Source organism: Eumetopias jubatus, unplaced genomic scaffold (assembly GCF_037043125.1).
Source record: "Eumetopias jubatus isolate StellerSeaLion01/CBP00866 unplaced genomic scaffold, mEumJub1_p1.0 scaffold_10, whole genome shotgun sequence".
In the NCBI taxonomy this organism is placed as follows: domain Eukaryota; kingdom Metazoa; phylum Chordata; class Mammalia; order Carnivora; family Otariidae; genus Eumetopias; species Eumetopias jubatus.
Genome location: NW_028274816.1, coordinates 55,982,236 through 55,996,878, shown reverse-complemented (window position 1 = coordinate 55,996,878; position 14,643 = coordinate 55,982,236). Strand labels below are relative to the sequence as shown.

At 53.4% G+C, this 14,643-nt stretch overlaps 1 protein-coding gene and 1 non-coding gene across 2 annotated transcripts; one reads left to right on the top strand and one right to left on the bottom strand.

Annotated features, from left to right (window-relative positions):
• The first annotated feature begins 1,194 nt into the window (after positions 1–1,194).
• AP2S1 (adaptor related protein complex 2 subunit sigma 1) lies at positions 1,195–11,410 on the top strand. Its single transcript, XM_028088147.2, has 5 exons — positions 1,195–1,329; positions 5,398–5,547; positions 10,320–10,433; positions 10,799–10,858; positions 11,072–11,410. The coding sequence occupies exons 1-5, from the start codon at positions 1,327–1,329 to the stop codon at positions 11,171–11,173; spliced, it is 429 nt and encodes a 142-aa protein (XP_027943948.1). The 5' UTR covers positions 1,195–1,326; the 3' UTR covers positions 11,174–11,410.
• Positions 11,411–14,287: 2,877 nt separating this feature from the next.
• Positions 14,288–14,391, bottom strand: LOC114197222 (U6 spliceosomal RNA). Its single transcript, XR_003606868.1, has one exon. It is a non-coding gene; the product is annotated as a U6 spliceosomal RNA (small nuclear RNA).
• Positions 14,392–14,643: the final 252 nt, after the last annotated feature.

The following is a 14,643-nucleotide window of genomic DNA, read 5'->3' as shown; positions in this document are numbered from 1 at the left end:
AGAGTTAGGCAGAAGCTTCTAGGAGTCCCCTGAGCTGCAGGGGGTCATGGGGTCTCCCCAGTGACACTATAAAAAAAAATCAAACTAACCTATAGAATTTTGGGGGTGGGAGATGGGGACCTTTGTATGCAGGATCTTCCATACAGGTCTGTGGAAGTGGTGTTTAGGGTAAAGTAAGAAAAGGGGTCAATCACAAAATAAATGAGGGAAGGCTTTCTAGGGAACAGCAAGCACAAAGGAAAGTCGCTGAGTTAGGAAAGCACTTGGCCTATTTGAACAACTGAAAAGAGACAACTGTACCCTCTGGATAGGAAATAAGAAGATCCCCACTACCTGATGTGTGTTAACAATGAGCATTCATGGGGAGCCTGGGTGGCTCAGTCATTAAGCATCTGCCTTCTGCTCAGGTCATGATCTTGGGGTCCTGGGATTGAGCCCCGCATTGGGCTCCCTTCTTCGTGGGAAGGCTGCTTCTCCCTCTCCCGCTCCCGCTGCTTGTGTTCCCTCTCTCGCTGTGTCTCTCTCTCTCTCAAAAAAATAAATATCTTTTTTAAAAATGAGTATTCATGATATTAACTAGTATTTATTGGGCATTTGCTATATGTCAAACACAGTGATAAGTACTTTGAAAGCTTACGGAAGCTTTAAAACAACCCTACCGAAGTGACCCCTTGATCAATCCTGTTTACGGATGAAGAAATAGAATTAAGAGGTTAAGTTGTTGTCCCAAAGTCCCCCAGCTAGGAAATGCAATGGCAAGATTCGTACACAGTTCTGACTCTCAAAATCATTCTCCTAAACCACTGTCCATCTCTCACAGGGAAACACTCGTCACATTTTAAACAAAGCACTAGGTGAGTGCGGAGTTACACTTTGCGCTTCCACAGCCCAGTTTCTTACTTAAAACTACTATTTCCAGCATGCCCTTCTCGCCTTGGGAAGATGGGGTGGGCTCAGGGCTACCAGAACTACATTTCCCAGAATGCAACTCCCCGTTGCTGGCTGTCACGCATGTCGTGAATTGTAGTCCTCGGAAGAGACATTCGCCCGCAACTCCCGGCATGCATTCAGGGTAAGTACAGTGTGGTGGGAAAAGGACAGTCGCGCGGCATGTTGGGAAGCGGGACCGGCCCTTTTCCCAGGCTTGCGGCCGCCCTGACCAAACACATTCTTGAGACTACAGTTCCCAGTGGGCTGTGCGCGAGAGGGCGGGCGAGCTCTTCTGCCGGAAGTCCTCTCTAGCCCTGGGTCCCCTAACTGCTGCGAGAGCCGGAGCCGCCCAGGAGCCGCGGGACCGGGGCCGCTGGGGTCCGGACGGGGGTCGCCATGGTAACGGGGGCGCGCCCACGTCGGGGCCGGGCGGAGGGTGGGTCTACGTGCAGGTACTCGAGGCTCGGTCGGGTACTGACAAGCCTCCCCTGCCGCCGTACTATGGTTTGGGCCAGGCGCGGGCTCTCAGGATTGTGGCTGACCGGAGGCCCGGGAAGGGGGCAGCTGGGCGGTGATTCCGGGCGCGGGAGTGCACCGGGGGTCTCGAAGCCATGGGACATTAGAGACCGGGGGCCAAGGGGAGGGGGCTGTGCGGGAGGGAGACATTGGAGACGACTAAGGGGTGGAGGGTTGAAATGGGGAGGCAACTTGAGAAGCGGGATCTCGGAGGTGGGGGGCAGGAATTGGAGGTGGGGGAGGGGGCGTCCCAAGAGAAAGACGCGTCTCAAGAGAAGGGCTCTTGGGAGTGTGGCAGGATTGTTGGAGAATGGGAGACCCTGGGATTGGAGAGAAGGGGGTCTTCAGAAGCCGGAAGCTGACATTGAAGGCAGAGAGGGGTTGTTGAAACGGGCAGGTTACTGCTGATGAGAGAGAGAATCTCAAGGGGAAGAGACTGGACACTGGAGAGGGGAAGTAGGCTACTGTAGGGAATGGGGCTTTAGAGTCAGGGGAAGTGTGCTGCAAAGCGGGAGAAGGCTTGGAGGTAAGGACTGGTTATTTGAAACTGACGGGGAGCAGTGGAACAGGTCTTTCCAAGAAGAGGCGTCTTGGGTAGGGAGCAGGCATAGAAGTGTGAGAGTTGGAGATGGAGCTTTTGGAGCAAGCACTGGGCTTTGGATTTGGCTGCCCTCCCCTAGGGTGGGTCTTTGGACAGTAAAGCAAGGATTCTTTTGAGAAGGGAGCTGGAAAAAGAGATAAATGGAGGTGGGTGTCAGAACAAGGAGGGAGTCTCCCCCACAAACAGGGTCCTTGAAGGCAACGTGTGACCTTTGGAACAGGGGAGAAGATTGGCCTCAGAGGAGTGATGTCCTAAGTAAAAGACCTCCTGAGGCCTGAGAGAGGGGATTGAACCCTAGAAATTGGAAGTCAAAAGGGAACAATTTGAGGGGAGGGGGCTTGGAGACAGGGAAGGTTGGGAGGTGTCCAGAGGGAACATCAGGGGGTGAGTATGCAGGAGGGAAGGTACCTCTCAGGGTAGATTCCCAGAGGTGGAGAGATTCTAACTGGGAGAAGAAACACGAAGAGGTGTTATAAGGGAATTTGGGGGTAAGAGATAGGGCTCTCCCTCAACCCTTTTGGCTCTCCTTACCGTATGCCCCATGTATGGTTGTGGCTGCCTGGTGGGGTTCCCCCCCTCCCCATCCCCCTGCCAGGCCCATGCTCTTTCCCTTCCTACCCAGGACCCCTGGCCTGCTGGGAAGTGGTTTTCCCTGGCTCAGCGGAATGGGTTCTTGGAAGGAGAGTGTAATATCCTGTGTCTGTCCTGCTTGATTGGTTGGGGCAGGGGGGTTGGAATATCGGAGAATGAGGCTTAGGAAAGAGAGTGGACTCCCAGGAATGGGTATGGGCTCCCAGAGGGTAAAGCGTTCCAGAGCAAAGCCTTTGGACTCCCAGCTGTGCTTTGTGGCTGTGAGCCTTGCTTTCTTCATCTATAAAATGGCTCTACACCTGCCTGTCTCAAACAGAACTGGGTCCAAAGGCAGGCTTCCTACCTGGGTGAACTTGGGCCTTGGTTTTTCTTTTTTTAATTTATTTTTATTTTTTTTAAAAGGTTTTATTATTTATTTGAGAGAGAGAGAGAGAGAGCAGGAGCTGGGGAGGGGTAGAGGGAGGGGGGAAGCAGACTGCCCGCTGAGAGGGAGCCCCATGCAGGGCTCGATCCCAGGACCCCACCAGGATCATGACCTGAGCCAAAGGCAGACGCTTAACCGACTGAGCCACCCAGGCACCCCGGGCCTTGGTTTTCTTAAAGCTAAATGATGGTGAATTATAGTACCACTGAGAACTAATACTTGATAGTCACTGTGCTACACCCCTTACGTTTATTAACCCATGTGACTGTCTTATGAGGGAGGTTCTCTCATTACGTACATTACACATAAGAAGAAACTGAGGCCCAGAGAGACTGACTAGCCTGTGGAAATACAGCCAAGAGTGCCAGGATCCATTCAGGCTCTAGAGTCTGTGTGCTTAGCCGCTTGGACAAATGCACCTCCGTCATCATAGCTCATTATATTGAGCACTCAGTATGTAATAAGCACTGTGCTAAGCACTTCTAGCATTAACTCGTTCCATTTTCGTAGTAGCCCTAGGAAGGTTGACCTGGCTTTTCAGAATCATAAAAACAAATTTCCTAGCTCTCACTGCTGATAATCACAGCTGACACAGTGCGTGATCTGAGCCAGGCACTGTTCTGGATACTTTTCATATCTTGTTTTCATCTTGTCACACTTTTATGAGGCCCTCTTTTCCAGGGGGGTAAACTGAGGCACCACGCAGTTACATCACTTGAGAAGTGGCAGATACTTTGGGAAACCATTTAGCAGTGGCTGAAAAAAGTTAGACGTAGCGTTACCATATGACCCAGCGATTCCCCTCCTAGGTATATAGCCAGGACAGATAGAAACATACGTCCACGTAGAAGCTTTTATGTGAATGTTCATAGCAGTCTAATTCACAATCACCAAAAAGTGGAAATGACGCAAATGTTCTAATAAACAAAACAAGGTATATCCATCCAGTGGAACGTAATTCTGCCATAAAAAGAAAGGAAGCAGAGACCCAAGCTACAACGTGGGTGAACTTTGAAAACATTGCCGAACGAAAGAAGCCAAATACAAAAAGGCCACGTATTGTCTGATTCTATTTGTATGAAATGTCCAGAACAGGCATATCTGTAGAGAAAGAAACATTCTTCGTTGCCAGGGGCTGGCGGGGAGAGAGTGGCTGCTAATGGGTGGGGATTTCTTTTTGGGGTGATGAAAACATTCTGGAATTAGTAGTGATTTTTCCACAAGTGTATGAGTATACGAAAAATCACTGAACTGTACACATCTTCAATGGGTGAAAATTTTTAAGAATTGGTAAGTAAAAAGAAGGAAAAGGGGGCTCTCTGGGATTCAGACCAAAGAAGTATGAAGCTCAAACATTTTTTTTTTAAGTTTTTATTTATTTATTTAAGTAATCTCTGCACCCGGGCGCCTGGGTGGCTCAGTTGGTTAGGCGACTGCCTTCGGCTCAGGTCATGATCCTGGAGTCCCGGGATCGAGTCCCACATCGGGCTCCCTGCTCGGCGGGGAGTCTGCTTCTCCCTCTGACCCTCCTCCCTCTCATGCTCTCTCTCTCTCATTCTCTCTCTCTCTCAAATAAATAAATAAGTAAAATCTTTAAAAAAAAATTTAAGTAATCTCTGCACCCAACATGGGGCTTGAACTCACGACCCCGAGATCAAGACTCGCGTGCTCCTCCGACCGAGCCAGCCAGGCACCCCTGCAACTCAAAACATTTTTTTTTTAAGATTTTATTTATTTGACAGAGAGAGACACAGCGAGAGCAGGAACACAAGCAGGGGGAGCGGGAGAGGGAGAAGCAGGCTTCCCGCTGAGCAAGGAGCCCCGACGTGGGGCTTGATCCCAGGACCCTGGGACCATGACCTGAGCCGAAGGCAGATGCTTAACGACTGAGCCACCCAGGCGCCCCCAACTCAAACATTTATTGAGTGCCTGCTATGTGCCAAGCTACTGGATTGAGTTTATAAACATTTAACCTGCAAGACACCCTGCCAAGATGGATCTTCTAAGGAAACTTATTTTGCCGGTGGGGAAACTGAAGCTGGGGTGGGGGGGCAGATCCTTTGTCCAAGGTCAAGCAGACAAGGGGTAGTGGAGCCTGGGCCTCAGGGCCCTGGAACTGACAGGGGAGTTGACCTGTGGAAGCGGTCCTTCCCCTGGGGTGTTGGGACGTGGCCAGGCTGGCCTGACCGGGCTCTGAGGAGAAGTCGAGAGCTGGAAGGGCATGGGCCCTACCTACCCAGCGGGGATGGGCGGGGCTGTTGGGTGGGACCCCCCCCCCAGCCCCTGGCCAGCTCTCCCGACTGCTCTCACTTCCTTTTCCTCCTCCTGTCCCCAGATCCGCTTCATCCTCATCCAGAACCGGGCGGGCAAGACGCGCCTGGCCAAGTGGTACATGCAGTTCGATGACGATGAGAAACAGAAGTTGATTGAGGAGGTGCACGCTGTGGTCACTGTCCGAGATGCCAAACACACCAACTTTGTGGAGGTGAAGCTACCCCCATGCCTCTCACACTTGCCTTTTTACCTTTGACCCTCCTTACCAGCCTCCTGCCCAACCTCTAACTGCAGTAACCCCTCAGACCCTCTTTCCTTCCTACGTTCATTCCCTCGACATGCTTTTAGCTTTCTGTCTTCCTTTTTTTTTTTTTCCAAGATTTTATTTATTTATTTAACAGAGAGACAGCGAGAGAGGGAACACAAGCAGGGGGAGTGGGAAAGGGAGAAACAGGCTCCCCGCTGAGTGGAGAGCCTGATGTGGGGCCTGATCCCAGGACCCTGGGATCATGACCTGAGCCGGAGGCAGATGCTTAACGACCGAGCCACCCAGGCGCCCCTGTCTTCCTTCCTTTTTGGGGAACTTTTCATTATGAAAATTTTCTTTTTTTCTTTTTTTAAGATTTTATTTATTTGAGATAGAGCACAAGCAGGGGGGAGTGGCAAAGGGAGAGGGAGAAGCAGCCTCCGCAGGGCGCCGTATGCAGGACTCGAGGATACCGGGACCCTGGGATCATGACCTGAGCTGAAGGGAGATGCTTAACCAACTGAGCCACCCAGGCGCCCCTCATTGTAATAATTTTCTTCTTTTTTTTTAAGCTTTTATTTTTAAGTAATCTACTTCCAGTGTGCGGCTCGAACCCACAACCCTGAGATCAAGTGTCGCATGCTCTATCGCCTGAGCCAGCCAGCACCCCTCTTTGGTCTCCTTAAATCGAGAATCCTCTGTCTTTAATTCCCACGGCATCAGCCGGGCTAGTTGTCCTGTAAATTCAACACATTTATCGGGGGTCTGCTGTAGGGCAGGTACTGTTCTAGGTGCGGGAATAGAACAGACCCGAGTCCCTGCCCTAGGAGAGCTGATGTTCTGGTCAGAGGGAGACAGAGTAAAGACAGCATCTAGCAGGTGGTGAGGTGCCAGGGAGAAAAAGCAGGCCAGTGTGGGAGATGGAGGTGCTGGGGTGCGTACACTGGGGGTTGGAATGCAGGTATCAATGATTTATGTAGGAAGTCTGGAAAAGGTAACAGTGGAACCAAGGCCTGAAGGAGTTGAAAGAGTGTTAGGAGAGGATATATGAGAGTGTGCACCCCAGACCCGGGGAATGGCAAGTGCAAAGGCCCTGAGGTGAGAACATACCAGGGCATTCCTGGAATAGCAAGAAGGCCAGCATGGGGGCGCCTGGGTGGCTCAGTTGTTAAGCGTCTGCCTTCGGCCCAGGTCATGATCCCAGGGTCCTGGGATCGAGCCCTGCATCAGGCTCCCTGCTCCGCGGGAAGCCTGCTTCTCCCTCTCCCGCTCCCCCTGCTTGTGTTCCCTCTCTCGCCGTGTGTCTTTCTGTCAAATGAATAAATAAAATCTTGAAAAAAGAAAAAAAAGGCCAGCATGGCTGAGGTGCTGCAAGCCAGGGAGGAGGGAGGGGGGCTGATGCGTCAGAGACAACAGGGACAGATGGCTCAGGGCCTCCTGGGCCGTGGGGTGGACTTCAGCTCTTATGAGCGAGGTGGCAGCCTCAGGAGGGTTTTCAGTAGAGGAAGGGACGTGGGCCAACCTAGGAAAGAGCAGGTTGAGGTATCTGTTCACACCCCAGGGGAGAATCCCGGCGGGAGTGATGAGTCAGAGTGCAGAGAGAGGGCAGGATGCCCTGATGTGGAAGGTCCCGCACACAGAGGGCAGGGAAGGCTGCGGTCCTTACAGGGGAGGGACAACGACAGAGGGGACCAAAGGAGAGCGGAGAAGCCCTATCTAGAGGTGGGAGGTGAGGAGGTAGGGGAAAATCAGGAGATGGGGGGGGGGGTCCCGGCAGCCTAGAGAAAAGGGTTTCCAGGAGGAGGACGGGATGGGGGGCCTTGCGGGGGGCGGGGTTGGGGGCTGAGAGCAGGCAGAGCAGGTGCAGGACAGAATGAGGGGGTGCACGCCCACTCCCCTGGGGTGTCCCGCTGCCAGTGCCGCGTGGCCTCCTACCCCGAGTGCCAAGGGACTGGGAGCGGGTCCGTGAGGCAGGCTGCTCAGGTGAGAACGTCACACCCAGATCTTAGGTGCCTCCCGATCCCAGGCCATTCATTCATTCATTTGTTCACCCGTGCATTTATTAACCACCCACTCCCAGTGTGCCTCCGTTCACAGTGGGGACTGAGATGGCCCCGTGAGCAACACAGACCTGTCCCCAGATCACGACAACCCCGAGAGGGTAGGGCTGGGATGGAGCAGCGGGGCGGGAGGAGGGCACCTGGCTCAGCCTGAGGGTCAGGGAGGGCTTCCTGGAGGAGGGAATGCTGTGGGGAACAAGAGAGAACTGGTCCCTCCCCCAACAAACTGGGGATGATCAGGGGGAGGAGACATGAAATAATGTCTCTCTTAGGAGACTGAGGTCAGGGCAGGCCCCCTGGAGGAGGACTTGTGAGAGCAAACCCAAAGGATGAGTGGCCGGTGAGAAAGGCCCAGGCCACTCAAACTCTCTTCCTCTCGTGTGATCATTAGTACATATTCCTTAGTACCTATATTACTCTCCTGTATCGCTGTGCTAACAAATTACTACAAACATAGTGACTCAAAACAACACAGATTTGTTGTCTTAAATAGTTCTGGAGGTCAGGTGTCCAAAATGGGTCAGCAGGGCTGGGTTCCCTCTGCAGGCTCTGGGGAGAGTCCATTTCCTTGCCTCCACCTGCTTGAGATCTCTCTCTCCGAGCCACACACTCCTGTCTTCCTCTTTCCTTTATAGGGACCTTGTGATTACTCTGGGCCCATCTGGATAATCCAGGATCACCCTATCTCAAGATCCTTAGCTGAACCACACCTGCACAGTCCCCTTTGCCATGTTAGGTTACCTGTTCACAGAGCCCAGGGATTAGGGTGTGGACCCCTTCCTATTCAGAGCCCTGCTGGAGACACAGTGGTGACAGCCCCAGCTCACAGTCCAGTGAGACCGACCGGTTCCCAGACAGTGACAGCTGGGGACGGGGGCCCAATGGCGGGGGCAGTAGAGACCGGTGACCTGCCCCAGCCTGTAGGAAGAGACTTATCTGAGAGTCTATAGCTGAAGAAGCCATGAAAGTCTGGGGCGGGTCCCTGAGAAGCCTGCAAATTTACAACCAAGGTGTTGGGACGAGCCGGGAGGGTGACAGCGGGAGAGGGAGAATTTCAAGTAAAAAAAAGTGCTGCTCAGCGTCCGATCCTGCCAGGGCCACACCAGCTGTGATACTAGTGCCATCTCCGGGTGTTTTCCTGGCCTCTAGGCCTGTCTTAAACCCTCTCCTCCAGAGCAGCGGCCTTCAAACATTTGATTGTGTGTCTGTATCAGTTTATTTATTTATTTTATTTTATTTTTTTTAAAGATTGTATTTATTTGACAGAGACACAGCGAGAGGGGGAACACAAACAGGGGGAGTGGGAGAGGGAGAAGCAGGCTTCCCGCGGAGCAGGGAGCCCGATGTGGGGCTTGATCCCAGGACCCTGGGATCATGACCTGAGCCGAAGCCAGACGCCTAACGACTGAGCCACCCAGGCGCCCCTCTGTATCAGTTAAAAAAAAAAAGTAGGGGCTCCTTGGGCGCCTGGGTGGCTCAGATGGTTAAGCATCTGCCTTCGGCTCAGGTCATGATCCCAGGGTCCTGGGATCGAGTCCCGCATCGGGCTCCCTGCTCCTTGGGAGACTGCTTCCCCCTCTGCCTCTCTCTCTCTCTCTCTCTCTCGTCTCTCATGAATAAATAAATAAAATCTTTAAAAAAAAAAAAAAAAAGTAGGGGCTCCTGGTTGGGTCTGTCAGAGGAGCGTACAACTCTTGATCTCAGGGTCACGAGTTCGAGCCCTGTGATGGGTGTGGAGCCTACCTAAAAAAAAAAAAAGTAGAGTTTGCACCCTGATACATGCTTGTTAATCCGCGGATTATGTGCAGGAATTACTACAGTAATGTTAGAAAACGTAGTGAAGTACAGAAATTAACAGAAGAATGAGCTGGAAAAAAATCAGGGACTACTGTTGGCTTTCGCAGTTGCCACCAGGTGGCGACAAAGCACACGCGCCGTCAGACCCAGCGCTGGGACTTTGCAGATTTAGGCCAAAGACATTGTGCTTAGCAAACCAGTTTGCCTGTTTGTATCTATGTCTGTCTCTTTATCTTCTTCCCAAGCATATAAGATTAGAGTCTGCGTCCTTGGCCCATTCCTGGGTTGTGTGTGTGCGTTAGTGTCGAAGTATTTCTATTTTATATCGCAGTTCAGTTCACAGTCAGGCTGAGATTGTCTTGGTTCTGAGCAGTAACTACACTGCCCAGCACAGAGCCTGCCTCACAGGTAGCGTTTATGGAATGATGGCGTGAGTTAGTTCCAGGTTAAGAAATGTGACTTTGTCCAGAGACAACAAGCAGGGAGCCACGGAAAGGGGAGCGTGGATGTCATGGAACACCCCAGCCTCCCTCTTGGCTCTGGGCTTTTTCTCACAAGCTGTTCCCTTGGCCTAGAGCACTCCTGCTCCTCCTCCAGGTCTCAGCCCAGATGTCCCCTCCTCCAGGAAGCCCTCCTGGATCAGCTGCCCACACTGGGGATGACTGAGGATGACTCTCTCTCCACTGGACCGGGAGCCCCGGCAGGGGAGGGTCAGGCCCGTGTCAGTCAACACTGTGTCCCCAGCACAGGACCAGACAGAGCAGGGCCTCGGGGACCACACCTGGGGTGAAGGACTGACTCTCTGGGCTCCGCTCTGCCCAACCTGCTGGGTCCTGCCCCCCCCCGCCCCCCTTTTCTGACAGCCTCTCTGCCCCACAGTTCCGGAACTTCAAGATCATTTACCGACGCTACGCCGGCCTCTACTTCTGCATCTGCGTGGATGTCAACGACAACAACCTGGCCTACCTGGAGGCCATCCACAACTTCGTGGAGGTGCGCAGGCGGGCAGGCTGCAGCCCCAGGGGCCCTGGAGTGCCCAGAACAACACCTCGTCTCCCCGCGGGGTGCACAAACCCTCTCCCCACCTCCCCGCAGCGGCGGACAGGCGGCCTCCCTCTGCCCATCTCTGCCCGCGCGGTTCCTCTCTGTTCCTCCGCCTCTGTCCGGTCTGCCTTTTCTGTTGCTATCTGATCGTCCTTGTTCTTGTTTCTGCCTCTAACTGTCTCCGTCACTGGCTCCCTCCCCCCTCCCTCCCCTCCCTTCAGTCCTCTTGGTCTGTCTTTCCGATGGTGACCTTGGTCCCCCTCCCTGAGTATCTCCCCCTGTCCGGCTCTCACCACCTCTGCCTTCTCCCACAGGTCTTAAATGAGTATTTCCACAACGTCTGTGAACTAGACCTGGTGTTCAATTTCTACAAGGTGGGCTCCTGGGGAAGAGGAGGGGGCGGGGGGGCGCTGCCCAGCGCCTCTGCTGATGGCTGGTGCCTGGCTCTCAGGGCCCCCAGCTTCCAAGGTTTAGACCGGCACCCATTGCAGGGGGAGGGCGGGGAGTGGGGGGTGCCCTTCCCTCACTTCCCTCACTTCCCTCACTTCCCTCACACCGGGGTCTCCTCCTGCCCTCCCTTCGCTCAGGTTTACACGGTCGTGGACGAGATGTTCCTGGCCGGTGAGATCCGAGAGACCAGCCAGACGAAGGTACTGAAGCAGCTGCTGATGCTCCAGTCCCTGGAGTGAGGGCGGCCAGCCCCTCCGCCCCGGCCTCCTGTTCCCTGCTCGCCCCCTCTCCAGGCTGGGGCTGCCCGGCACCCTCCCTCCCTGGTCCAGGAGGAAGGCCCCAGCCGGGCCTGGGCCACCAGGGAGGAGACTGCGGGCGGAGGCCACTCACGTGTACCGAGTAACCGTGCCGTTGTCATGTGATGCTGTGAGTGCGTGTGTGGAACCCCCAATAAACCTGTGGCCCCGCCTGGCCTATGTCTTTTGAGCCCTTGCCGGTCAGCCCTAGGGACCGCGGGCACTCGGGACTCCCTGCCATCGGTGCATCAGTCAGCTGGTCAACAAACCCTACTTGGCCTGAGCAAGGCAGGCCACCCGGGTGCATTCACACCTGCTACTGCCCCCAGAAGGCCCCCGAGCCTGGACTTCTGGCCAACACCTAACAGCACCAAGCGTTCCCAAGTATTAGCTCCCCGAATCCTCACAAGATCCCGAGGAAAGGACCGTTAGTATCCCCGCTTTCCAGGTGAGATCACTGAGCCTTGGGAAGATTAAAAGACTTGCCTAAGGTCACGTAGCTAGCGTGGCGAAGCCAGGTTTGTTCTAAGCCTGGGCAGATGGCTCCAGAATCTTTGTTTTTAACCCCAGATTGGACGGCTGTCCTTTTGCCTCAGTTCTTCATCTTGAAAATGGGTTGATAATAGTTTTGATCTCACAGGGTGTGCTTGAGGATTAAGTTAATGCTGGGAAAGTTTAGGAGGTGCCAGGCATCAGTCGGCAGACATTCACTCTGTGGACATTCAGCGCCTGCTGTGTGCAGGGCCCGGTCAGAGACCCGGGGGACGCCTACAGAAGTGGACAGCAAGCACTAGATTTGCTAATCATTATTTTAGATGTGGGAATCAGGCTTGCAGAGGTGAATGCCTTTATAGATACAACCATTACAGCAGTGTATTCTTTTCTTATTGCTGCTGCAACCAGTTACAGCTTCAACCAATAGGGATTGGCGACTGACCACCTGCGGGGGGGCGGGGGGGCGGGGGGGCGCCAGGGCGAGGCCCGGATCCGCAGCCAGGTCAGGGGGTGGGAGCAGGTCCGGGGAATGTGCCGAGGTTATCAGGACATGGCGAGTGTCTGAGTTGCCTGCAGCCGCTGTGACTCGTGACCACAAAGCGGGTGGCGTAAAACGAGCCCCTAGCTGTCCTGGGGGCCAGAAGTCTGAAATCAAGGTGCCAACACTCTAGGGGAGGATCCTTCCTTGCCTCTTCCCTCCTGACATGCCGTGGGTGGGGGCCACACCCCCCCCAATCCCTACCTCCGTCTTCCCAGGCCCTTTGTTCTGGGCCTGTACCGCCTTCTCTCCTTACTTTTATAGGCACACTTGTCATTGGATTTAGGGTCCACCAGCATAATCTACATGATCTCATCTCAAAGTCCTTTAACGTGATTACATCCGCAAAGAGCCTTTTCCCAAATAGGGTCACGTTCACAGGCTCCAGGACGTAGGCATGTTTTGGGAGGGCGCCACCCTCAGTCACTGGAATGAGTCTGAGATACCGCGGGTCATCCAGGAAAGGCGATTAGGAGGCCCTCGAACACTCAGACCTGAGGCCCAGAGAGGGAAGGATGCAGGGAGCTTTCGTTTACTGTGGATTTGACAAATGTTTCTTGGGCATCTGCTATGTGCCAGTCACTGTTTAGCCCTGGGGGGTGGGAGGTACGACAGTGAGCAGGACAGGTCTCCTGGAGGGTGATGGGGCAATGCCTAATTAAGCAAGTCAATAGCCGGTATGTCACAAAGTCGAGTGTGATGTGGAGGCAAGTAAAACAGAGCGAGAGAGAAGTCTGGCAGATGGCTCTGCTGTTCTAGACGATGGTCAGGGAAGCCTTTCCGGAGGAGGTGATGCTGAGCGGAGGGTGAAAGAAGTGAGGGAATAAATGAACCGTGGGAGATTTTAGGGGAGGGCTGTTCCAAGCAGAAGGAATAGCAGGTGCAAAGGCCCTGAGGCAGAACATGCAAGCAGGCCAGCATGGCAGGAACAGAGTGGGCAAAAGGGAGAGTGAAGATGATGTGTTCAGAAAATAGAGGGATTGTGGGAGGTGGGGGAGAGGGAGAGCAGATGGCAGCGAGCCTGACAAGCTGTGGTGGGGACACTGGGTTTATTCTGGGTGAGACGAGAGCCACAGGAAGGAGTTTTTATTGGAGGGTTTGGGGGGAGGGCGGTAACAGCTTTACTGAGATAAAACTCACATCCCATACAAATCACCCACTTAAAATGTACAATTCAGCAGTTTTCAGTATATTCACGGGCTTGTGTTACTGTCACCGCTACCAATTTTAGAATATTTTCATCACCCCAAAAAGAAACCAGTGCCCTTAGCTATCACCCCTCAATCCCTCCATCACCTTTCCCCAGCTTTCGGAAATCTACTAACACGCCGGTCTTTCTGTCTCTGAATTTGCCTGTTCCGGACAGTCCACAGAAACAGAGTCATACCATAAATGTAGCACTGGAATGTCCTGAACCGAGGAGGGATGACAAGAGCTGCTAAATCTGATTTTAAGAAGTCAAGGGTGGGAGCCAAGAAGCCAGGGAGGTGACTCCAAGAGTCTAGGCAAGAGAGGACACTGGCATGGGCCAAGGTGGGGGCGGCTTCTGGGCACGTTTAGAAGGTGGAGTCAGGATTTGCCGACAATCTGATGCAGGCTGGGAGAGAAATCAAGGAACACTCCCAATATTAAGCCTGAGCATCTGGGACCACCGAGTCTCCTTTTCCAGGAGCGCAAAGACAGTGGAAAGAACATGTCAGGTTTGCGCTCTTGGGTCTCCACCGAGGCGGCCGTGGTTACGTGGGTCTGGAGCTCAGGAGAGAGGTCCGGGCCGGGGATGGACATTTGAAAATCACCCGAACACCGACCATATTGTATTTACTGCCAGGAGGTCTCGGAGGTCACCAGGGGGGTAGGCATGAAGAGAGAGAAGAGATTTGCAGACAGAGGGCAAGGGAGGAAGAGGAGAAATCGAAGCCTAACAGAGAAGGAACAGCCATTGAGAAAGAAGGAAAACCATCCAGTGCAGCGCGATTGAATCAAGGGGAAAAGGGGGCTCAGGAGGAGAGTACTGTTCAGATCACTACACCCTGATCAGAATGGCTCGTTGATGCGTCATCCTTGCTCGGGGGCCACGCTAATCTCTGGATCGTTCCATTTCTAGTATGTGGGCTGCCAAAGTGAGCCCTGGGATGGCTCATTTCAAAATACCTAATGCCGGCAAGCCCTCAGAGTGCCCGGAGCTCGGTGCTTTGCTGGTGGGAAAGCGAAATGGTGTGGCTTTTCTGGAAAACAGTCAGCCAAGTCCTTAAAAGTTAAACATTACACTGGCCTTATGACTCAGCAAACCCACTCCTACTTGTTTACCCAAGAGAAAGAATATTTATGGACGAAATCTTTATGGGAGCCCAAGAGACGTGAAAATTTATGTTCAGACCAA